Below are 22,162 nucleotides of genomic sequence, written 5' to 3'. Positions count from 1 at the left end.
AGCACTGACCAAGGGATCAGCCCAGAGGCCAGCCTAGCTGCACAGAGCATCTTTCCTGAGTACCCACAGGCCACAAGCAAGGGCCATCATCTCTTGGGCAGAGAGGACAGACTCAAATACACAGAGGCTTTTGCTTGTGCTGCACCACAGCATCTGGAGCTGTCACACATGAGGCTTCTCCCTGCCCAGTGACTCTTCAGTCCAGGAGACGCCTGTCACTCACCCAGGGAGCTCACCCCTACACAACCCTCTCCCTCCAAACTAAACACCTTTGGGAAGGAGCCAGGCAGGTGGACAATGCACAAGATCAGCTGAACAAGATCTGGCTGAGGAAGGAAGGAAACCACTTACTCTGAGTCTGGTGACAGCTCTGAAATGCTGTGGGAGGTGGCAGAATGAGGTGTTGAGGGACACACTGCAGAGGGCGTTGAGGTCTGCATGGCAGAGGGGGTGGCGGTGGTCTGGGGGCCTGAAGGTGTGCTGGAAGATTGCACCGAGGACAGGACGGAGGAGTTAAAGGAAGCAAGGATGGAAGAAAGGATATCTAACTGTTCAGTGGAAGGATGTCGGCTGGGAATGGTCTCCAGGTTCTCCCTGGAATGCTGTCTCCTTGACAGCGGTTCTAGGCTTTCCCTAGACAGCTGCCTCCGAGAGAGACTCCCCAGGTTGTCCTGCGAGGGCTGCCTGCTAGGCACTGTGTCCAGAGGCTCTCTGGAATTAGATCTTCTGGACAAAAAGTCCAGCTGCTCCCTTGAAGCTTGTCTAGCTGATGTTAGCAGATCCCTTGAAGGCTGTTTTCTAGAAAGCAAATCCAATTGCTCTCGAGAAGTGTCGCGACTTGGCAACATGTCTATTTGGTCTCTGGACACTTGCCTACTTGGCAATGTGTTTAGCCACTCTCTAGAGACTTCTCTTACTGGCCCACAGTCTAGCTGCTCTCTTGACCCAAATCTGCAGGGTAAAGTGTCAAGGCAGTCTCTGGAGCCCTGTCTCCGGGGCAGTGTGTTCCCATGATCTCTCTGACTGGGCCTAGCAGCAAGTAGATCCAAGTTTTCCCTAGATGCATGTCTGCTTGGGATACTTTCCAGGTGTTCAGTAGATCCATGTCTGCTGGGGATAGTGTCCAGCTCCTCTCTAGACCCATGCTGACTGGGAACAGCTTCCAAGCACTCTCCTGAGTTGTGCCTGCTCAGCTGCTCCCGGGACATCTGTCTCCTCATCAGCATGTCAAGCTGCTCCCGGGACGAGTATCGGCTGGCTGGCTGCGACAGACTGCCAGCCCCAGAGTAGATCCTGCCATAGGAGGCAGCGGGGACCGCCCTGTGACCCAGCGTGGATGTCTTGTACCACGTCAGCTCGTTGGTCATCCTGCCAACAGACGGCAAGCCCTGGAGAGTTGGAGGGTACTGGAGACGGTTCTTCAAAATCCCTGTACCGGACAGAAAGAGAAATCAAATATTTGCACAACAGCAAGAAGAGCAGGAAAACCAAGGATATGCCTCCTCAAGGGCATAGCCACACAGATCTGATGCTGAGCTTTCAGTGTCACGTCAACCTGAGACAGACAAGGTCACCCTTGCCTGCTTGCTCCAGATTGTTACCTTTTCTCTGCCGTTGGGTCTGGGTGAGGGAGTTCTCATCCCCACTGGTCAAAGCCAGGTCTGGCTGATTATTGTTGGCTGCATCCTTATTGATGTCAAATCCCAGCTTCCGCTCAGAGCCCCACTTCTGCAGGGAGCAGGGATGAACCTCGCACTCGCCCAGAGCTGGCCAATACGACATGAGGTCATTGCCATCCACATCTGATGAAGGACACAGCAAATCAGACCCCAGAGAAGAGGGAGAGGATATTTCCATGAGCAGCAATTGAGCCAAGACAAGACATGCATGGCTTGAGCCCCAGGAGCTGAGCTCATTCTTTTCCCTGCCAGAGGCCCGGGACTTGCCTTTGGGAGCGGTGTTGGCAGGGTTCGTGAGGAGGCGTTCGCTGTGTGCCGCCCGCTTGAGCTGGCGCTGGAAGCGGCCCCGCAGGCGAACGTTCTCCTCGCTCTCTGAGGACGGGATGGAGAGGCTGTGCTCTTCATCCAGAGACAGGTCACTGTCCGAGTCCGAGTCCTGGTCTGTGGGAACATGGTGTGTCAGGGAGACATATGGAATGAAGGTGGGAGAGGTTCCTGCTGACAGCACCGGGAAGGTAGAACCACCCCAGGCTGACCATGCTTGTGAGAGTGTCTTATCCTTTGTTGCCTCTCCCTCAGCAGCAGCCTGTGCCAGCTCCCTTGGCCCTACCACCGGGTACCTGTGAGAGGAGCCCAGCTCCATCTAATTGCACCTTCCTGTAGGGCAGCTGCAAATAGCACTAAGACCCCCTCTGCCTCCTCTTTCAGGCTGAGTAAACCCACATCCCTTAGTCTTTGCTTGCCTGTCCCACACTCCAGCCCCAGCTGGTCCAGCTCCAGTTATTCAAATGTCTGTGCTGTCCTGGAGAGTCCAGTGTCCCCAGAGATCCCACAACAGCCCATGTCCTCTCTGTTGCCTCCCCCATTTCTACCCTCTTGGGGACTGGCTATGCCCTTTGCCATCTGTCCAGGAGGAGGCTGTGCTAAATGATACAATGGCTGCCTTTCCCTCCTATCTACCACGTGTTTGGAAGTCGCAGCTGAACACGGGGTGCAAGATGTAACCATACAGCCAGAGCCTGCACCAGGAAGAACTTCCCAAATTCGGGAACAGGGCTGAGCCTTACCTCCCCCAGCATCACGGTGGAACATTGCCATGTCAATGTCTGTGGGGCCAGCGTGAGCCAACAGGCTGTGATCCAAGGCTGAGCCCTGACGTGCTGCCACGTTGTCTCTGAAAGAGAGGAGGCTCAAACTGTCACAGTGGCAGGAGCCTCAGGCTCTGCCCAGGCACTGCTGGCCCCCAGAGCCCTGGCTGCTGCCTACCTGAGGTAAGCTCGCTGGCTGGAGTGGGTGCGGGCAGAGCGCACGCTGCTCACGGAGGACACCGTGGAGGCCCCCAGGGTGATGCGGATGAGCCCGCTCTCCTCAAACAGTGCTGTGTTGTTGTAGGCACTGGGGCCCTGGGGAGGAGGGAGAGAGGGCACGTGCCCTGTTAAGGAGTTGCCACGGCAGCCCAGGGAAAGTGGGGACATCCCTGTCACCTCCTGTCCCAGACTTGCACCCTGGGTTGCTCTGCTCTCGCCCACCTGTGTGCTCCTCGTGGCCTCCTCGCTCTGCCCCTTCTTGCTGAGGCAGGCCAGCTGCCATGCCTCCCGCACCTCCTCGTTCAGTACACAGAACAGGACCAGCACTGCCAGGCCCTGTGGGGAGAGATGCCATGAGAGACAGCCCTTCACGGCCAGCTGACCTGCTTGCCCACAGTGCTAGCAGTGGGACAGTCCCTGGCTCCTCCTGAGTCCAGTGTGGCCACTGGACTGGGATGCACCAAAAACCCCAGAATACCAATGACAGTTAACACCTATAGTGATTGTGGATAAGGGAGGAACAGGTCCACCTGCCTGGCAGTGGCCAAGGAGCAAATGGCAAAGTCCCCTGCAGCAACATCAGCCCCAGTGGTGGGAGAACGTTGGCAGGGTGCTGCCATGGATCATATTTTGAGTGTCCAATACCTCCATCACATTCCTTACTCTGCCCTCTCAGGACATGGAGGCTCCTTCCCTCCAGATGGTACTTGCTATCCTCTGGATGCTACCTCTGAATCAAATGCCTTGCAGCCACCTCCTGCTCTGTGTGACTGCTCACCACGGACACGGCAGCAAGGAGTGGCAGGAGTCACTCAATGCCACAAAGGTGACAGCAGAAGGGACAAGGAGCTCAGCGAGATGTTGGGAGCTCAGCAAAGGGCACCCATTCTCCACAGATGGCCGTGGGGACCACAGGGATGCTCTCCTGGGCTGACCCGTGCCCTCCCCAGCAGAGGCTGGGCAATTACCTGGAGGCTGCAGAGGACAGTGTAGAAGTAGTGGAAAGCCAGGACACTGTTGTTGACAGCCAAAAGGCCAAAGAGCCAGGTAGTGCTAATAACTAGAAGCAGAACAAAGGAGCTCCGTAACGTCATGCTGGAGAGAGAGAGACAGACAGGGACAGAGACACACACCGAGAGGTTAGTGCGTACTGTTAACCTACAGCCTAGTGCTCCCAAGAGATCCAGAGGGGAAAGCTGCTGCAGAGACCTCCCTGCTGTGCCCAGCACTGCAGGCACATCCCTGCACAGTGGCCCAGCTTCCCCTGGCTCCCAGGCCTTCCCTTCTGGATCACACATGGCAAACACAGGGGCCAAAATGACAGAGGTCATTTCGAGCCACAGAGAGCTCAGCCATACTCCAGGGCTGGCTCAAGAGGGAGTGGGGAAAAGGTCTCAGGAGCATGTAGGAGAGGAAGAAAGAGGTGTTCATAGCTGATAAGGGCTGAGTGCTGAATCCAAGCAGACACAAGGGCTGGCTGTGAGGGCAGGTGGTGAAAAGGGACCAGTTGGAAGGTCAGTGTGGAAATGTGGACATAGGAACCAGAAAGGATGAAATTTAGGAAGGGTTAATGTGGCTGGCAGGGGTGGGAAAGGAGAGTGGCTGCAAGGCTGACACTGATGCACAGAAGGGCCCTCTGCAATGGTAGAAGGAGGAGGATGGTCACTGAAAATGCTAAAATCCACTAGCTGCCAGAGCTCTGCTGGGAGTTTGGCCACTAATACTCACAGAACCGATTTCTTCTTGGTCTCCTTTTGGCCTGGGGAACAGGACATCTTGGCCACAAGCAGGAACATGACCCCATTCATCTGAAAGTGTTGGCACTGATTAGAAGCTGTGCCAAGGGCTGGTTCTGACCTGACCTCCCCAGTGCAGACTCCAGGTTTGCCAGGCCCTGCAAACATCCCCTCCTTTCCCCTTCAAGCCCGAGCTGTGGCCTCCCCCAGGTCTGGCTAAAGTGAGGAGGGACAAAAAGAGGGCCTCTAACTGAGGGAGAGGGACACAGAGAATGGGACAGGCAGTGGGCAGCCAAGGAGGGGTGAGTGCCCATGGTGCAGAGAAGGGAGGCAGGAGAGGGTTGTGGGTGAAACAGGACAGGGTTTTACCACAATGACGACAGTAATGGGGCCTGCAAAGCTCCAGACCAGCTTATCATGAATGGAAATCCAGCAGAAGTCAGGGTTCCCGTAGCCCTCAGGATCCAGGCCAACAGCCAGCCCTGCAGGAGAAAGGGAGAGGTCAGGTCCAGACCCGGCAGCCTTGGACTTGTCCAAACCATGTCAAGCCCATGCCAGCACTGTCAGCAGTGAAGGGGCTTTCTCCTTGCTCCTTGCCCCCTGCATAGGCTTCTCCACCACAGGGGGAAGGAGTCAGGACTGAGACTCAGCAACAGAGGTTTTATTTCCTTTTCCTCGGGTGTCTGTGACACAGCCCAGTCCAGGAGACATGCACCGCCAGCAATAGGTCACCCAAGTATGCCAGCTTGGGAAACCAAGAGACTTTAACTAGAAGACCTGAGGAGATGTGCTGAGGAATTACTTCTCCTTAGGATTCAAGATGACAGCCCTTGATATGTGATCCCCTGACCACCACTGCTTGCTGCCAGCACTACTGACCATGGCAGGCCCACCCTCAGCTCTCCACCCATGACGAGCTGGGCAACACCAGGTGGTCAGGAGACTGCTGAGAAGCAGCAGAGCTGGTTTGGGTGTGGGTGCAGCACAAGCAGCTCTTACCAGTGATGATGGCAGGCACTCCCCAGCCGATGGCGTAGTAGAAGCGCATGGCCCCGAAGTTGACGTTGCGGGCTTCAGTCTGCATGCGGTAGATGTGGAGGCCCTGGACGAAGAGCCAGGCGAAGGTGGAGAGGAAGAAGCAGTGGAGGAGGATGGCAATCACAGTGCAGAGAAACTGGGGAGACAAAAGTGACTTAGAGATGGTGCCACTGTGCCAATGCTAATGGCATCATCCACACCTCACCCCCATGGGTGAGCTCGTTCAAGCCCACAGACCTGGTTCTCAGTGCGGTCGATACCCAGGAGAAAGAGCAGCTCAGAGAAGAAGAGGGTGACTGATATGTTGCAGTGGATGCCACGTGTGTTGGACTTGAGGCCTTTGAGGCAGGTCAGAAAGGAGAAGGTCAGCAGCAGAGACACCAAGGAGAGAGACACCAAGGAATAGGTGACAATTGCCAATGTCTCCAGATCACCTTCCAGTTGCTGCAGCAGCAGAGAACCAAAGTGTTAGGGGCAAACACAGGAAGCTTGCAGAACTCTCAAACTGTGTTTGTATCCCACATGGAATTTTTTGCCTGTGCTGGGATCCAGCTGCTAACAGTCCCCACCATCACCCACAGTCCCACAGGCTGAGGTTACCTCTCGGTGTGAGCTGTCCATCAAAACCCCAAAGGTGCCAAACTGGGAGCACTGGCAGTGGACATGGGTGGTGTTTCGGTACACGAGCTCACAGTCCCTGGCTGTCCAGAAGCCAGAGGGGTTGGTCCTGCAGTCACCAAAAAGCAGAGTGCACTTAGGAGAGAAGACACACAAATCATGTGGGGGGCAGGAACCACAGAGAAGAGGGGTGGCTGACAAGGCTCTTCTGCCAGCAGATACAACTGCACTCCTAAAGCAGAAATACTGGAGCCAGAGTGTGGATGTGGCACTGAGGGAAATGGGTTAGGGGTGGACTTGACAGTGCTGGGTTAATGGCTGGACTCAATCATCTTAAAGGTCTTTTCCAAACTAAATGATTTTGACTCTGCTGTGCCCTCCCAAAAGAAACAAATCCCATGGGAGAAGGCAGAATCTCCACATCCACGTGCTGCTCAGGGAAACTCAGGGAACGAGGAGGTGTGTGGGGAAAGCAGCTCAAAGAGAGTGGCCCAGCCATGCTCAACTCACGGGTTGGAGTGGTTCCACTGGACACAGAGAGGTTTGCTCCTGTTGGCTGTCTCCAGCAGGTAAAATTCCAGCACAAGAGGGGTGTCCAGGGGTCCTTGCAGGAAGGTGTGATTGCTGAACACAGATACACTCACAATGGGGGAGTTCATCACAGGATTCTTGGGGAGCCTGCAAGGAGCAACAGAGCTCTACCATCACCATCACTGCGTGGCAGCTACAGACCCCCAGAGACTTCTCAGGTGTCCTGTTCTGACAACTCAGAAGAACTCTGCTCAGTCTACAACATGGAGCTGGGAAACATGGCACAGAGCAGCACCAAGGCTGGGAATCAAACCTCACCACTGAAGACTGACTTGACAACTGCCAGAGGGAACAGAACAGAGTCCAGCCAGCCCCTCTGCACTGGTGCTGGTGGGGGCAAAGGGGAGGAGGATGTACCTGACGCTGCGGCGATCCACTTGGTAGCGTGCAGGCAGCAGCCCCCCAAGGGTGCGGTACATGATGAGGATGACCACAGTGAGAGTGGGCTCGGGCTCTGGCAGCGCCTGCCTCGGGGAGGAGCTCTCCACAGTGTAGTTCCCTTCACCCCCAGCCAGCGTGGGCACTGCTGTGGGGACAGCTGGGGCACACAAGGGGGTGGTGAGAACACACACACACACACAAGAAACCACACACACATGCCAGTGTGTGCTGTTCTGAAGACAATTTGCAAGGCCATCAGGAGCTTTTGGGACATGGTGAGTACGTGTAAAGCTCAGGATCTCAAGGTTGGCTCTTGGACCTCTGACAGAAACTGTCTTAGTAGGGTATATGCAAACTAAATGGCTTTCAAAGGTCCATTCCAACCCAAACCTTTTTATGATTCTACACCTTTCCTGCCAGCCGTACCCACCCATATTGTTTCTCGAGTGATGCTCTTGTGCTCACCTTCAGCTTTGGGAGGGCTCAGCACTGACAGTGGCAGCACCACGTGGGTGTGGGGGTCCCAGGCGGGCTGGCCCCGGAAGAGGCTGCTGTGGTAGCGAGGATAGCGCCGGCGGACGTGGGAGTGGTTCTCCATGCGATCGATGCTCAGCACTGCGGAGGAGCAAGGCAGTGAAGTCACCTCTAGGGTGGACACCTGGACAGCAACCCAGTGCACCCCATGATTCAAGTCCCTGGCAAAGGGACCATACAAACCACAGGCTGAGTTGGGGCTATGACCTCTATTTGGGCATGACATTAAATCTCAGTACCCACAGTGCTCCTTCCCAGCCCAGATCCTTGCTCTGCCATAGGGCAGACTACTCCTGCCACCAAGGCCAGCTGCTTTTTCACTGGAGACTGGAAAGTAACTGTGAGCAGGGAGCACATTCTGGGCTCTGCTAGCTCTTGGAGGTCAGCTAGTCCAGGCAGGGATGGGACCAGGACATCTCTCGGAAATGCCTCCCCAGATTAGAGAGAGCCATCAAGGACATTACCAGCACACTCCCTGAGACGCAGTGAGATGAGAAGGGAGCAAGGTGTGATGGAGGAGTGACCCTCCACCACCTCAGCCAGCTCCTACTCACTGATGTTGGGGGTGACGACACCGACGGGGTTGAGGTAGGTGAGTTTCATGTTGCTGGCCAGCGTGCCCGAGTAGTCCCGCAGCTGCTCCATGAGGCTGGCGCTGCCGTGCTCCCCGTGTGGCAGCATGGCCCAGTGCTCCCGGTTCTCGGGCGCCAGCACGGAGCTGCCTGCACGCAGCAGGTTCTGAATGGGACACACGTGAGGACAGAGGGTGAGCACGGCCTTTGGGCCTCTCCTGACCACCCCAGACTGCAGCACTGTGCTCTCTGCACAAGGGCTCTGGGAAGAGAGGTACTTGAGGTACTTTCTAGTCCCCCAGCTCAATTCTCATCAACCAGTGCCGTGTGGGGACATCTTTCCTGCACCCTTGCCATGAGGGACCTGCCAGTAGCAGTAAGACCTCCCTTTGCCTTCCCAGGCTGAGCAAACCCAGTTCTCTGCATCTCCTCAACCACTCTTTGCTCCAGCCCTGACCATGCAGGTCTTGCTTCCCACACTGCTGCTGCGAACTGAGGAGCCCAGTGCTCCTGACAGGGTCCCATCACATCCTCAATCCTCTCAGAAACACAGGGTGGCTGCTAAGACAAGCAGCAACAGAAGCCACTCTGGCCTGGGGAAGAACTCACCTCGTTGAAGTGGGCATCCTGTGTAGCTGTCAGGCCAAAGCCACGCTGCTGGCTCTCGAAGGCCATGAGGCGGGACAGCAGGCGAAAAGCAATGTGCACGTCATTGCCAAAGTAGTGCTCCATGTGCTCTGTCACAGCCCGGAGCCGGTGGGCCAGCTTCTTGGCTTCAATTGTGTTCAGCTCAGTCTTGTTCCTCTCCAAGCCCTCTAGCTGTCAGTGGGGAGAAAAGAGAGGGTTAAACAATTCAGCAGGCTCCAGGAAATTGGGATGCTGCAGGCTCTGCTGGACACAGAGACTATTTCTGAAGCCGTGACAGAAGGCATGTGGTCTAGAGACCACCACTGAGGTCTCTAGAACAGGGAGAACATCTGGCAGGAAACCAGCCCCCAGCAACATACAGGTCTGCACTGGCCTGGCTAACCCAGTGCCATACACCACAGAGCCAAGGAGATGAAAGGACAGGGCAAGGCCCTGGCAATACTTCCCTGGAAACTCTCCTGGCTTCACTTTCAATTCAGCCTAGATGACATGTAAGTGTTGAATACACTTGCCTGGATATTTCAAAGGGATTTGTCCCTGACAAAATCAAGGGGGCTACAGAGGTCTCGTGGAGCAGACACCCCACTAGCTTTGAATCACTCAGCCCTGCTCAAGGTTATTTATTTTCCCCTCAAATACTCTGGCAGGACACATATAATTTCTGAGGGGACACAGATTAAATGAAGCCATATGAACTTAAACTCAGACCACTGCTCCCACAGGCAGGATTTGGGGGAAGGAGGTGAGAAGGGAAAGGCACCGAGCACTGTAGCAAGGCCCTCTCATACCCCAGGCACCCCTGGAGAGCTGAGTGCTTTGAATTCTGGCTGTGAGCCCTTGTTCAGAGGGCTCCTGCTCTGTCAGGGCTGCAGAGCTGAGAGGATTACCAGCACAGACAGCTCCTTGAAGGCAGGTGAAGTGCAGTTGAAGAGATCTGGCTCCAGCCAGCCCTTCTCCTCATCACAGTGTCTGATGGCTGCACCTAAAACAAGAAGGAAGGGCTTGTTGGAAATTCAGCACAGGAGACATGGCTGCCCTGCTGCATCCTTCCTGCAGAGATCCTTGGCACCAGCAAGTCCCCAAGAGTGGCACTGACAAGTGATGGGGAGGGCCTGTAACACCTCAGGGCCATCATCCTGCTTTGCACCAGTGCAACCCATTCTACTCTTGGTTTGTAAAACCTCAGCAAGCTGCTGCCATCCCCTCCCTCCAGGAGCTGGGTGCCTATGTGTGTTTTGGGGCTGCATCATGCCAGATGCCATCACACAGGATTGCAAGAAGACCTGACTTGGCAGAACAAGCCTGGAAAAGCCCAAGGGGACATGACTGTGTCTTTAGGCACATCTGTCCCCAAGTTATGAAAGCCCAACCAACTCTAGGCATCCCCCAGCTGACAGCCTGCAATACCTGCTGAGGTCCTGCTCTCCCTACAGGGCAAGGCCACCCCAGGAGCACAACAGCCCTGGTGTTGGAAAACCAGTCCCTGAGATGAGCCCCTGCAGCCAAGGGGGATGGAGGAGTGGGATGGTGGACCCCAGTGTGGAGGATCCAGCAGTGTGGGTTCAGCATCCAGTGCAGCCCCCAGTGCCTGGTTGGAGCCCAAGCATTTGTGTACAGCAAGGGAGTTTCTAAAACTGAATGGGATGAGATGTTAACCACCACCAAAAATGCTGCTAAAGCCAACATAGAGAAAAGAGTTCTCATCTGGGTGTGTCACCACAAACACTTTGAGCAAGAGAAACCAGACAACCCCAGTGTACCCAGCAGGACTGTGGAGCAGGTCCTCCTGGGGACAGCATCAGGGCATAGGAGCCCACCCAGGTGCCCATGGCTGGGAGAGGGTAGCAGGGGAGGGCAGGGAGAGGAAGCTTAGAGCAGACTCCAGTTGCTGCTCAGAAAAGCCCCAGGGACAAGCGTACCCCCTTCCACCACCTCCAGCTCCCAGCAGTCCTCCCAGCTGCAGAAGCACAGGGACCAGTGCCACTGCAGCAGGGAGCAGGAAGAGCAGGAAATCTCCATACTGATGGCATTCCCCTTGCACACAACAGAGATTGACTCAGATGCAGATCTAGGCAGAATCTGACCCCCAGGTCCCTGTGCCTTCCCCTGTCAGCCAGGCAGAAGGAACAGGACCTTGTGCTGTGCCTGTCCATCAGTCCCTGCTCGTGTCCTACCACTCCACACTCAAGTAACTTCTCCTTCTTCCACCCCACAGCCATTCCTCCCAGCCTCACCACCCACTGCTCACCACCAGCTCCTTCCCCGCCCTAAGCAAGCGCCATCCAGGAGAGCCAGCATCCATCCCAGCCAGGGAGCAGAGCACAGACCTGCCCAGAGCCAACACTGCAGGCTAGGCACAGAGGGTGGCAAGGGCTGCATGCAGCTGCAGCTGGGCTTGTGCTGGTTAGTGAGCTGGGAGCAGGGAACACTGTGTAGGAGCAGTGAGACCAGGCAAAGCATTGGGAAGACCCTTGGCAGCTCCAGAAGCAGTGGGGAAAGCGCAGGGGTGTGCAGGGTGTCAGGCAGGGAGCAGGGAGGGAAAGCCGTGTGGTGCAGCCCTTAGAGCACAGGGGGAAGGAGATGGGAACAACCTTACCTGCACCCCTCAAGCCTGTGCACGGAGGGCGAGAGAACCAGGGAGAGAAGCGACAACAGTTAGGAGCCAAACCTGCCTCCTCCGGGGGCGAACGGCTGGGGAAGGACAGGGTTTGTATTGTCCCCTGGGGCTTGCACTGCCCTACACTCCCAGACACCCTGCTGACACCTTTTCTGTCACTGAGGACAGCTTTGCCTCCTCCAGCTCAGGATGCTGATTCCTACCCAGCATTCACCTGACAGCACACTGTGCCCCGCTTCTCTTGCAGGGCACACAGGGATGAGGCTGGGGGAACCACAGCAAAGCACTGTGCCAGGCCTGACCTCAGCCTCAAGCCTGGTGAACCCAAAAAGCAGCAGGAAGAAGACAGGGACCAAGACTGAGGGAACAACACAACCCCATGGCTGGGTGATGGGTCTTACACCCCATAGCTTTTTCCCAACCCCAGTCCTATGGCCAGCACCCTCTGCTCTCTGCTCTTCCCCAGGCTGTGGCATTTCTTCTTCCAACTTCCTTCTCCCAGACTTCAAGCCCAGCTGAATGGGACTGGGGTAGTGCAAAAACAAAGTGATATTGCCAGGGCTGTTACAGGACAGCCAGGCTGGCCCCTCCCCTCTCCATCACTCACCCAAGGAGCCTTTGGGACACAGCACTGCAGCCGAGAAGCCAAACTTGGTCTGGGGCCACCACACACCTGCCTTCAGGCTTTTGGGGCAGCCGTCATAGAGCACTGTGGAGACACACCGGTCACAGGCCAGGCCACCAACACCAAGCCCCGTGGCCCAGCTGCCACACGCCTGTGCCCACACTCACCCTGGCAGCCACTGGGCGTCACCTCGGCAAAGGGGCTGTCACAGCTGTTGCACTGGCGGCCGATGACCCCGGGCCGGCAGTGGCACCGGCCGGTCTCCCTGTCACAGGAGCGCGAGGTGGAGCCCACGGGGTAGCAGTCACACGGCAGGCAGGTGTCACTGCCTCTGGGGCGGTAGTGGAAGTCCTGGGAAGAGATGGGGACAGTCGTCAGAGAGCCCAACAGGACAGCAGCCAAGGCTGGCTGGGGAACCCCTGGAGCCAGAGAAGGTCGAGGCATTCCTCATTTTCAACCAGCCCACTGCCCCCATCATCACCATGCTGGTCCAGGAAGGCTGTACAGAGGAGTTGAGCAGGGATCCAGCCCAGATACGGGTACACAAAGCAGGACCTGGGCAACTGCCAGGCCTTTGTGGGGGGAGAAGGAACAGCATCAAGAACAAGCAGGGTTTCAGAGAAGCCATGGTCCATGTCCCCATTGGCACAGCTGTCCCTCACCTTGCAGTGGCACTGCCCGTTGGTTTTATTGCAGTCGGGGTCAAAGCCCTTGTTCACATCACAGTTACAGGGCCCACAGGTGGGATTTCCCCACCAGCCCTTTGGACACTGCTGGTCTATCCTAGGGAGAGAAATATCTTTGATATTACAACAACCAAATTCCCCAGGCCTCATTCTGCCACCAGTCAGCAGCTCCAAGAAGGAAGATGGCACTGAAAAGTCCCTGGTTACATATCCAGGATGAGAGGCCAGCATGGAGCCAGGCCCAAAGGCCACGGTCCTGCCCTGTATCTCACCTGTGCTCACAGTACTGCCCAAAGAAGTTCCCACTGCACTCGCACACGTAGCCCAGGCGTGAGCCCGGCTTGCGGCGACACACCGACTTGTTCTTGCAGGGGTTGAGGTGACACACATCCACACAGTCCCCTCCGTAGTACCCTGAGGTGAGGACAGAGACCACCATGTAAAACAAATGCCTTCTCCCTCAGGGGTGCCAGAGTACCAACAGTGAATTCAGGGGGCTCAGGAGGGATTCTGTCCTCCAGAAAAATTGATTAGTGTCTGACAGGGATGTGACTTGCCCAAGGCAGGAGGGAGTCATAGGGGCAGAGGAGAAGATAAGCAGGCACGAAGAGCAGAGGAGTGGCAGGGTGCTGCAGGTCCTACCTGGCTGGCAGACACAGGAGTAGCTCTGCCACTCATCCTTGCAGACACTGTTGGCCGGGCAGGGGTTGGAGTCACAGGGGCTTGGTACACTGCAGCCAGCCTCCACCCGCAGGGCATGGTTGGGCTTGGGCAGCATGATCCCGGTGACGCTGTCACCCAGTCGCACACCCTGCAGTGCAGGTGACAAACTCACAGTGAAGTCAGGACAGACACACGAGGCTCCAGCTCTCCTGCCTTCCACAAACCCCCAGCAGCAGCCACTTGACATCCTCACTATTTAATGTACCCCATGGCACCTCAGAGCCTTGAATGCCCAGAGGGAAAGTGACAGCAGCAAGATGGATGCTGGCAGCAGTTGCCAGATTTGCTTTTCCAACTCTCCACATAACAGACCCACTGAAAAGGGAAGGCTCAGAGCAATGGACTCACCTGTATGCAGCCCCTCAGCCCATTCTGCACCTCGCCAGAGCCCAGGACTCCCCCCACATGCAGGTGTTTCACCTTCAGGCCATGCAGTTCATTTCCCACAACCACCGTGTCCTGCAGAAGGGAGTAACATCAGGCAATGGGCACCAGCCCTGGCCCAGCCCTCTCAGGGGGTGCAGAGGCACAGCCCTGCCTGCATTTGCCAAGCATCCCCCACAGCTCCTGCCCTGGTGCCAGGGCCTTAAGCAGCACCTACCTGGTAGAGCCCGAAGTCCAGGGTGAGGGTGATGACGTAGCGTGAGTCTCGTCCACTGTGCACGTCCCGCAGCTCCAGCTGGAGGTCGTGCCATTTCCCATCACTGAGCTGCAGCTGGTCCAGGAGGAGGCTGGTGCTGCGCCCTGACCCCCTGCTCACCATGAAGGAGAGCAGGCCCCCAGCCAGCTGCAGAAAGGGAGCAGCAAAGACCTCATCAACTCTGGTTCCTTCCAGCCTAACCCTCCATCAAAGCATGGGCAAGGAAATCCATGCCTGCTAAATGCCTCTCCCCTCAACTACCCTCTGCTTGGGATGGAGCCAGCAGGGAGAACAAGGGCCCCATGCTCTCCTGGGGCAGACAGCAGCAGGGGCTGGGCCGCAGTGCTGTGGCTGAGGCTGTGGCCATACCTGGCAGAGCAGGGTGGTGTACTGGCCTGCGTGGGCCTGCAGAAGCACCCCATCCTGCTGGCGCGTCCGAAACGCCAGCCCCAGGTACCACGGCACCGAGATCTTCACGTCTGCCTTGAAGTCCCAGCTCAGGACACTGTTGCCCTGAAAATAGTGGGCATGGTGCATGGCTGGAAAGGAAAGCGGAGGTGAGGAGAAGGGAAGGGCACTTCACAGGGAACACTAGATGCAGGGACAGCAGAGTTAGTTCATCTCACATGGGTCCATTATTGTGCTTCCACAGCAACCCCAGCACAGCCTTGCACCCCACCCTGCCCGTGCCCAGCAGTGCCCACTCTCACCATGGTGACAGTCTTTGCCCCCAAAGCCAACAGGACAGAGGCAGGAGTAAGTGCCCCAGCTGACAGAGCAGGTGCCGCCGTTCTTGCAAGGGCTGGAGTCGCAGAACGTGTGTTTGGCATGACAACCTGGAGGTATCAAAGCCACCTGTATCAGCCTCAGCCAGTGCACCACCTCCCCCCAGCCCACATGGAAAGGCACCGCTGCCTGCTGGCCTTTTCCCAGGATGTCAGAGGGGCAAGCCCTGCTGCTCAGTGTCTCCACACAGACCCTGCCTGCTCAGCTGAAAGGGTTAAGGCTGTTGGTGCTCCTTATGCCAGAACGAAGATACTGTAGAGCTAGACTGATGATCTGGCATCTCCCAGGTCAGCCAGCTCAACAGGCTCTGGACTTGGGATCAGGGGACATTCCCAGAATGTTATCTGGGGTGAACATTGGATCATTTAGAGGGACCTGAAGGCTTTATTCTCCAGTGAGAATCTGCTCAACTCCAGCTGTGGTACCACAGTGCTGCTACAGCCCAGCAGCATTGCTGTGTGAGAAGGAGAATCATCCATTCCTGGGCAGGGCTGGCAGGAGCAGGGGCAGCAGTACCTGCAGCAGTTCCGTTGTTGGCGATGTAGGAGGCCAGGTCGATGCGTTTGCTGTCGATGAACAGGTCTCTCATGCATCCCACAAAGTCCCGGTGCGTGATGGGGAAGTTTTCTGGCAGGTTGGGGACCCCTCCAAGGAGCAAGGGACCTGTGAGGTCCAGGGACCTGCAGGATCAGAAGCCCAGGGCTTTAAGAGGTACAGTGACCTCACCTCAGTGAGCTCCCCAGTGCACAGGGCTGGGAAGCAGATCTCCTCAGGGACAGGCAACACAGCCAAAGTCCTGGATGTGAAGGCCTGGCTCCACAGGGGACCACCTCTCCCCACCACAGCAGTTTCAAGGAACTCACTTTTTTGAGCTGGTCTGCACACCTTCTGCAGCACAGGAGTAGTTTCCAATCTCGCTGCCAAACTGCAGGGCCACTGAAGCATCACATTCATCTATTGTCAAGATGGCCACCTTGTCCTTGGAGGGGCCCTGCACCACCCCCAGGGTGCTGACCTTGGGCTGAAAGCAAATGAAGGGTGTCAGCAGCACACATGTCTCAGACCCAGGCACCCAAGGGTTCACACAACAGCAAGGAAAGACCTGAGCACAGCCCAGGCTCAGCTGTGCTTCTGTGAGCAATGCAGAAGGGAAACCTCCAGCTGAGCCCAGCAAGCAGCACCAGAGAGGGACATGGGCAAAGACAATGCATGCAGCACATTCCTGCAGCCTCCAAGTGAGGTCCTGAGTGTCAATCTGTCCCTGTACCCAGCTGTCTGCTCCACTGCATCCATCCCTAAGGGCTAAAAACCTCCTCTACCTTCTCTCCAGAGCCCCTGCCATGGGCCAGAGACAGAGACAGGAGAGCCAGAGCTGCTCACTCGTGGGGAGAGAGAGCCATGAGTGCTGGGGACAGCTGGGGCACACGTACCTTGTTGTAGTAGCGGAGCTGCAGCGTGTGCCACTGCCCATCACTCACACCCCCCGGCAGGTAGGGGCTCACTACCGTGCTGGACTCTCCTGAGGAGACAGGGATGATGGCAGGCTGAGGGAAGCCAGACAGCCTTCAGATGTTCCCCCCCTTCCTAAGGCACCAAACCCACTGTGCAGCTGATGGACTTGTGAAGCTCACAGTGGCACAACAGGACAGAACAGCAGCAGAGACACCAAAAGGGTTTGTCCCGGTTTGTGCTCACAAACTGCACTCCTAAGCCCAGGGAGAGTCCTGATACACACAACTCATCTCCTGTGCTATGCACTGATGCTCACCAACACCTCTTAACCCTGCTTCCCTTAGCACAGGTTCCATCCAGGGCAGCATTCTTCTCTTCCTACTCAGGACAGACCTTCTCACAGCTCCCATGACACAAATCCCACAGCAGGCAGGGCGTACCTGTGGAGTATTTCAGCTGGACCTGCCCCTGGATGATCTCCACTGCCAGGAAGTCGTGCCTCTCGTTTAAACGCCCATTGTAGAGCAGGAGGCCACCGGGCTCCACAGTGCTGAACCTGGGGCAGGGTAAGAAGAAGGAGGGCAGGGTGTGTGCAAGGAGCACGTAGAGACCCCCTCTCCCCCGTGGCATGCACCAGCATCCCAGCAAGGGACACCGAGACCTGAGCATGGGGGCCTGGCATGGAGGCAGAGAGCTGGCAGCAGCAAAGGGCAGCAGCACTGCAGGAAGGCGTGAGTGATGCCAGTGCAGATTCAGAGCCCTTTGGCTAAAGGTGCCAGGGCAGCCCCATGGGGAAGCAACACAGGACCATGGAGAGCATCAGGCAGTTCCTGGCTTGGCCCAGCGTGCTGAGCACAAGAACCAGCAGAGCAGGGCCAGCTGAGCCCAGGCTGCCGGTGTGCAGCCGAGGAGGGAGAACTCACGAGAGGGCCAGGGTGAGGTGGAAGCGCTGGCGCAGGCCCCGGAACATGATGAAGGATCGCGGCGGGAAGGAGCGCGTGGACACCTCGCAGAAGGGCGCCTCGAAGCCGCCCGCCGGGCACTGGCAGCGGAAGCCGCCGTCGGCGCCGTCGGTGCAGGTGCCGCCGTTGCGGCACACGCCGGGCACGCACCGCCCCGCGCGGCTGTCCACTTCACAGTTCTCGCCTGCAGAGCAAGGCCACAGGCTTGGGACGCGTACGCAGCCGCCACCCACGTGCTCCTTGTCTTGGGAATGCAGACTGCAGCCCGGATTCAGGACAGGGCAGCTGAGGGGAAGCAGTCTGTGGAGCAGCTAGGGGCCAGTGAAGGATATGATACCCCAAGTGTTACCCAGGCGTTCCCCACAGTGGCCAGTGAGCTAGCAACCACTGCCAGCCCAGCAGGAGCCACTGGGCTGGGTGTGGTGCCAGGTCTGGCTGAAGGGACAACTTTGGATCCAGTACAGCATGGGAATGAGACAGGAGGGCACTGGCCACAGCTGGGCTGCACAGTCCTAAGAATAGAGAAGCCAGCCAGGGAAGTCCTGGCAATGCTGAGAGTGCCTCCTTGGGCCCTGCCACCACACAAACCTTGGACAGGCATCTTAGTCCTGTCTCTGTGGTGTGGGGACAGCCCTGTGCCACTGAGCTCCTGTCAATAGCTATAGAAGTATCATCCATGGCATCGGGAGTTTCCAAAGACTGCATGCAAGTGGGAACCACATGGGGAACAGCAAATACCCTGGCACCTTGCTGGCATGGCTAACAGGGATGCCCCCTGCCAGCTCAGCAGTGCAGTGCAGGGCGCCTGTCAGCCCCTTTTCCTGTGCTATTCCCACAGAACCCAGGGAACCACTCAGCTGAAGTCCTACGCCCCAGGCCCTGCTCCCATTACTTGCTCTGTGATACACAAGGAGGATGAGGAGACAGCATGAAGTGACAGGCAAATGAGCTCATTAACCCTTCTGCTAATGGTTGTTCACGCTTCAAATGCCGGAGGTTAATTACCACTGACTCTGCTTATCTCACCAGGAGCCACCTACAGAAGAGCTCCAGGCAGCCATCTGCTGCCATGCTCCCTCCCAACAGCGAGAGCAAGGCAGGGGATCCCTCCTCAGTAGCCAGAGGCCACCTCCCCACATCCTCCAGTTGCCAGTTCTCCACAGCCTGTTGGGAACTTGTGGCAACCAGACTCTGGCTGGACTGTGAATTCCCCTGCCAGCCCCCCAGCTAGGACCAGATCCACCCGGATCAGATCCTGCCTGGTGGGGCACCTAGGCCCAGCCTCCCCTTCTGTTCTGGCTGGGTTGCAGCTTAACCACTGCACATGGGGCCAGTGTGGCTCCACACCTCTGCCAGACCAGCTGAAGACTGGCACAGGCTGAAACCACAGACAGACTCCAATGGTCCCGGAGCTCATCACCCTCCTAGCAAGGGGCACAGCCGAGAAACCTCCTGTGCTCCAGCCTAACGTAGTCTAGCTTAGTCCTCCTGCTCTGTGAGAAGGGGTGGAAAGTGACGGCCAGGGTCCCCAAGAGTCCTCCATGCCAACTCCTTACAAGACAGATTTCTATGGCAACCTCAGCCCTGCACATGCAGCACCATGGAAACACAGAGCTGGGAGCAGAGCTGGACCTCTGCAGGCACAGAGAGGTTCTGACATCCACTGCCCTGATGGGAAGAGCACCTGCCATGGTGACAGCAATGCCAAGGGACACTCCCAGGGCCCCAGCCCCAGCACTCACCGCTGAAGTGCTGGCGACAAACGCAGGTGTATCCCCCCTCCTTGCGGGTGCAGACGCCCCCGTTCAGGCAGGGGTTGGAGTAGCACAGGTTGATCTCAGTTTCACAGTAGTCCCCGGTGAAGCCCTGGGGGCAGCGGCACCGCAGGCCGGCGATGGGGTGGATGGGCCGAAAGAGGGTGGAGTGAGAGGCGATGAAGGGCGCGGAGCTGTCGAACTTGAGGACGGAGATGCACTTCATGTAGTTCTGGCAGGGCTCCCGCAGGCACACGTTGTCGTCAAAGGGCAGCACCTCCAGCATGGAGGTGCCGGTCAGCACCATGCGCTTCATGTACAGCTGCTCCTGCAGCTCCTCCGAGCTGAAGTAGCGCCCGCCCCACGGTGCCAGGGCTGAGAAACTGACGTTGAGGACCGTGCCACCCACGTCCGTGTCGTTCTGGATGTTGAAGATGAAGATGTCCTCCTTGGGCGTCGCAAGCACGGTGGCCACTCCTTCCAGAAAGGTGGAGAGCAGCGGGGAGAGGAACCGCTCCTGCCACATGTTCTCCAGCCGCACCGTGATGCTGTTGGCCAGCATGTCCTCCGTGATGATGATCACACGTAGGACGCACTGAGCTGTCACGCTGTGGATCCCGTCTGGTGGAAGGAACAGGAACACGCTGCAGGTCTCTGCAGGTCTCCTCCCTCCCAGCCCAGGGCAGAGCCCTACACCCCAGTGTGGCCCCCAATAGGTCCAAGTCCTTGGTAAGGAAGCTTGGAGTCACAGCCACAGAGATTGGTAGGGGACCACCTGGGATGGAGGGGAAGGAGTTGGTGTGGCTGCACCTTCTCCCCCCCATCAGGCTCTCCACTGAAAGAACTCTCAGGTTTTCTCCTTGTCCTGGATCTCGGCAGCAAACTGAGCTCTCAGGAACAAAGGTGCTGAGGAACAGAAGGAAGTCCCAGCAGGAGGTTTGGCAAACACAGGAGCTGATGCCAGGGCCTGGGGTGTTTTGCTTCCCTGCTGTGCCCTGTCTGCCTTCCCCATGCTGCCTTTTCCTGTGCTACTCTCGTGCCATTTCCTTCCTCTCTCCTCCAGGCTCTCCCAAGCTTTCGTGCTGGTCTCCTTGCTTCCCCCGTTCTCACCATCTGCTTTGCATCTCTTCCTCTCTCAGCCCATCTCTGGTTTGTTTAATTCTCTTTAATCTCTATTTTCCTTGGAAACAAACTCGTCCCTTTGGGATCGCGCACCACACGAAGAATCTGGCAGGCAGGAGCAGTGGAGCACGCAGGGACACGCGGAGCACGGCCGCCTGCTCTCTCTCAGCACCTTGGCCAGCAGCAGCAGCAGCAGCAGCAGCAGCAGCAGCAGCAGCAGCAGCAGCAGCAGCAGCAGCAGCAGCTCACTCACCGCCCACCGGGTGCGCTGCAGGGGCACGGGCAGCACAGCCCAGCCCAATCGGGCAATGGTGCTGTCCGTGCTGGCAGGTCTGTGATCATGGGCCCCTGCCCACCTCACCTACCCAGCTCCCAGGGACCCAATGGATCCTGACACCCCAGGGTACCCCAGACACCTCTGCTAGCAACTTTGGCTGGGTGGGAGAAGCCTGTCTGCTGACCCCCAGGAGGATGCCTCCAGGTGATAACCTGGTCCCCTTCTTCTGGGCTTCCAGCACAGGCTCCACCAGGCAGACCCAGACTCCAGCATGGCAAGGCAAGACTGTGCCAACCTTGGTGGCCCCACAAATGCTCGATGGGGCTCATTAAGAACCTCACAGCTCTCGAAATGAAGCAATCCATCTTGCAGCCCATTGCCAGCACCCCAACACTGGTGCCCCATGGGCATTAGCAGCACACAGCTGTCACCTGTTTTTCTCATCTCCCACCCCACATTCACCTGAGAGCCTTAAACCCCCACATTTCCTTGGAAAACTGGCTCTCCATCATCATACCAACACAACAGCTACATCGGCACATCTCAACAGTGACTCCCACGACTAATCCTGGATCCCAAGCCTTGCTGTAACCTCCCCTATGTGCTTCACCTCCTCCAGCCCAGTGCAAGGAGGCACGAGGAGCAGCAGGATTCCTGGCACCCCAGTCAGGTGTGCAAATTCCAGCCGCTCGTCCCTTATCCATGCCCCAGCCTCATGTACAAAGCTGCCTTTACTGCTCCTCTCTTCCCATGGCTGCTCTGCTGCGAAGCCTTTTGATTTTCCTCATCCCTGTTTGAAGTTTGCAGTGCAGGAGGATTTACAAATTGAAACATCTCTCTTTCCTTCACCTCTCTCTACTCTTCAGAAGGTGAAAGCTTTTTAGTGACCCTGCAAATTCCTGCAGAAGCAGCAGCCTGCACACAGGGACTGGTGCTCTGGAGATAAGGCTGGCTCCAGGCTGGGGGGCAGCAAGCCAGGAGCTAATCTCCTGGAGGAAAGGGGGGTTGCTTCTCTCTGAAGTCACACTGCTCCCATCCCATATGGAAGCAAGGTAAGAAAGCATCTCTATGTGTGAAACCCTGTCCACTCTGGCACAGAGGGTAGCATGAGCATCAGCAGCAAAATAGTTCCATTCAGCATCTGGTTAGACATGCCAGGGTATGTAGATCTGTCTGGACTCAGGGCAAGGAACTGGCATCATCACCTCCATTCCCCAAGGCATGTTCTCTTTGCAAGAGGCTCATGGGGTACTGAGACCGCCCAGACCCTGGGAGGCAGGAGTATGAGGAAAGCTACAAGTCACACTTGGCATAAGATGCTCCCCAAGCCACCATCAGCCTGGCAGCTCTCCCTGAGGAACCACCTGGTGAGACAGTATCCCAGGATGCCATCACTTTGACACCAGATCCCTCC

The 22,162-nt window shown here is 57.1% G+C and overlaps 1 protein-coding gene across 1 annotated transcript in view; it reads right to left on the bottom strand.

Moving 5' to 3' along the window:
* CELSR3 (cadherin EGF LAG seven-pass G-type receptor 3) overlaps window positions 1-22,162 on the bottom strand; it is a 30,955-nt gene that overhangs the window by 2,613 nt on the left and 6,180 nt on the right. The window contains exons 2-35 of the mRNA XM_031505916.2: window positions 19,338-19,970; window positions 17,557-17,779; window positions 17,074-17,189; window positions 16,612-16,700; window positions 16,045-16,202; window positions 15,698-15,861; window positions 15,106-15,231; window positions 14,765-14,934; window positions 14,357-14,542; window positions 14,104-14,214; window positions 13,675-13,843; window positions 13,305-13,446; window positions 13,009-13,129; window positions 12,514-12,697; window positions 12,329-12,430; window positions 11,701-11,715; window positions 9,992-10,086; window positions 9,066-9,275; window positions 8,439-8,622; window positions 7,816-7,965; window positions 7,327-7,507; window positions 6,889-7,056; window positions 6,361-6,487; window positions 5,998-6,204; window positions 5,722-5,896; window positions 5,092-5,204; window positions 4,715-4,794; window positions 3,955-4,081; window positions 3,209-3,322; window positions 2,946-3,082; window positions 2,747-2,853; window positions 1,947-2,120; window positions 1,602-1,802; window positions 352-1,429 (exon numbers count right to left, since the gene is read on the bottom strand). Coding sequence (XP_031361776.2) covers window positions 352-1,429; window positions 1,602-1,802; window positions 1,947-2,120; window positions 2,747-2,853; window positions 2,946-3,082; window positions 3,209-3,322; window positions 3,955-4,081; window positions 4,715-4,794; window positions 5,092-5,204; window positions 5,722-5,896; window positions 5,998-6,204; window positions 6,361-6,487; window positions 6,889-7,056; window positions 7,327-7,507; window positions 7,816-7,965; window positions 8,439-8,622; window positions 9,066-9,275; window positions 9,992-10,086; window positions 11,701-11,715; window positions 12,329-12,430; window positions 12,514-12,697; window positions 13,009-13,129; window positions 13,305-13,446; window positions 13,675-13,843; window positions 14,104-14,214; window positions 14,357-14,542; window positions 14,765-14,934; window positions 15,106-15,231; window positions 15,698-15,861; window positions 16,045-16,202; window positions 16,612-16,700; window positions 17,074-17,189; window positions 17,557-17,779; window positions 19,338-19,970 — 6,337 coding nt within the window. The remainder of the gene's footprint in view (window positions 1-351; window positions 1,430-1,601; window positions 1,803-1,946; window positions 2,121-2,746; window positions 2,854-2,945; window positions 3,083-3,208; window positions 3,323-3,954; window positions 4,082-4,714; window positions 4,795-5,091; window positions 5,205-5,721; window positions 5,897-5,997; window positions 6,205-6,360; window positions 6,488-6,888; window positions 7,057-7,326; window positions 7,508-7,815; window positions 7,966-8,438; window positions 8,623-9,065; window positions 9,276-9,991; window positions 10,087-11,700; window positions 11,716-12,328; window positions 12,431-12,513; window positions 12,698-13,008; window positions 13,130-13,304; window positions 13,447-13,674; window positions 13,844-14,103; window positions 14,215-14,356; window positions 14,543-14,764; window positions 14,935-15,105; window positions 15,232-15,697; window positions 15,862-16,044; window positions 16,203-16,611; window positions 16,701-17,073; window positions 17,190-17,556; window positions 17,780-19,337; window positions 19,971-22,162) is intronic.

Source organism: Lonchura striata, chromosome 12, assembly GCF_046129695.1.
Source record: "Lonchura striata isolate bLonStr1 chromosome 12, bLonStr1.mat, whole genome shotgun sequence".
Lineage (NCBI taxonomy): Eukaryota > Metazoa > Chordata > Aves > Passeriformes > Estrildidae > Lonchura > Lonchura striata.
The sequence above is the reverse complement of the archived record's forward strand: the minus strand, read 5'-3'. Positions and strand labels throughout refer to the sequence as shown.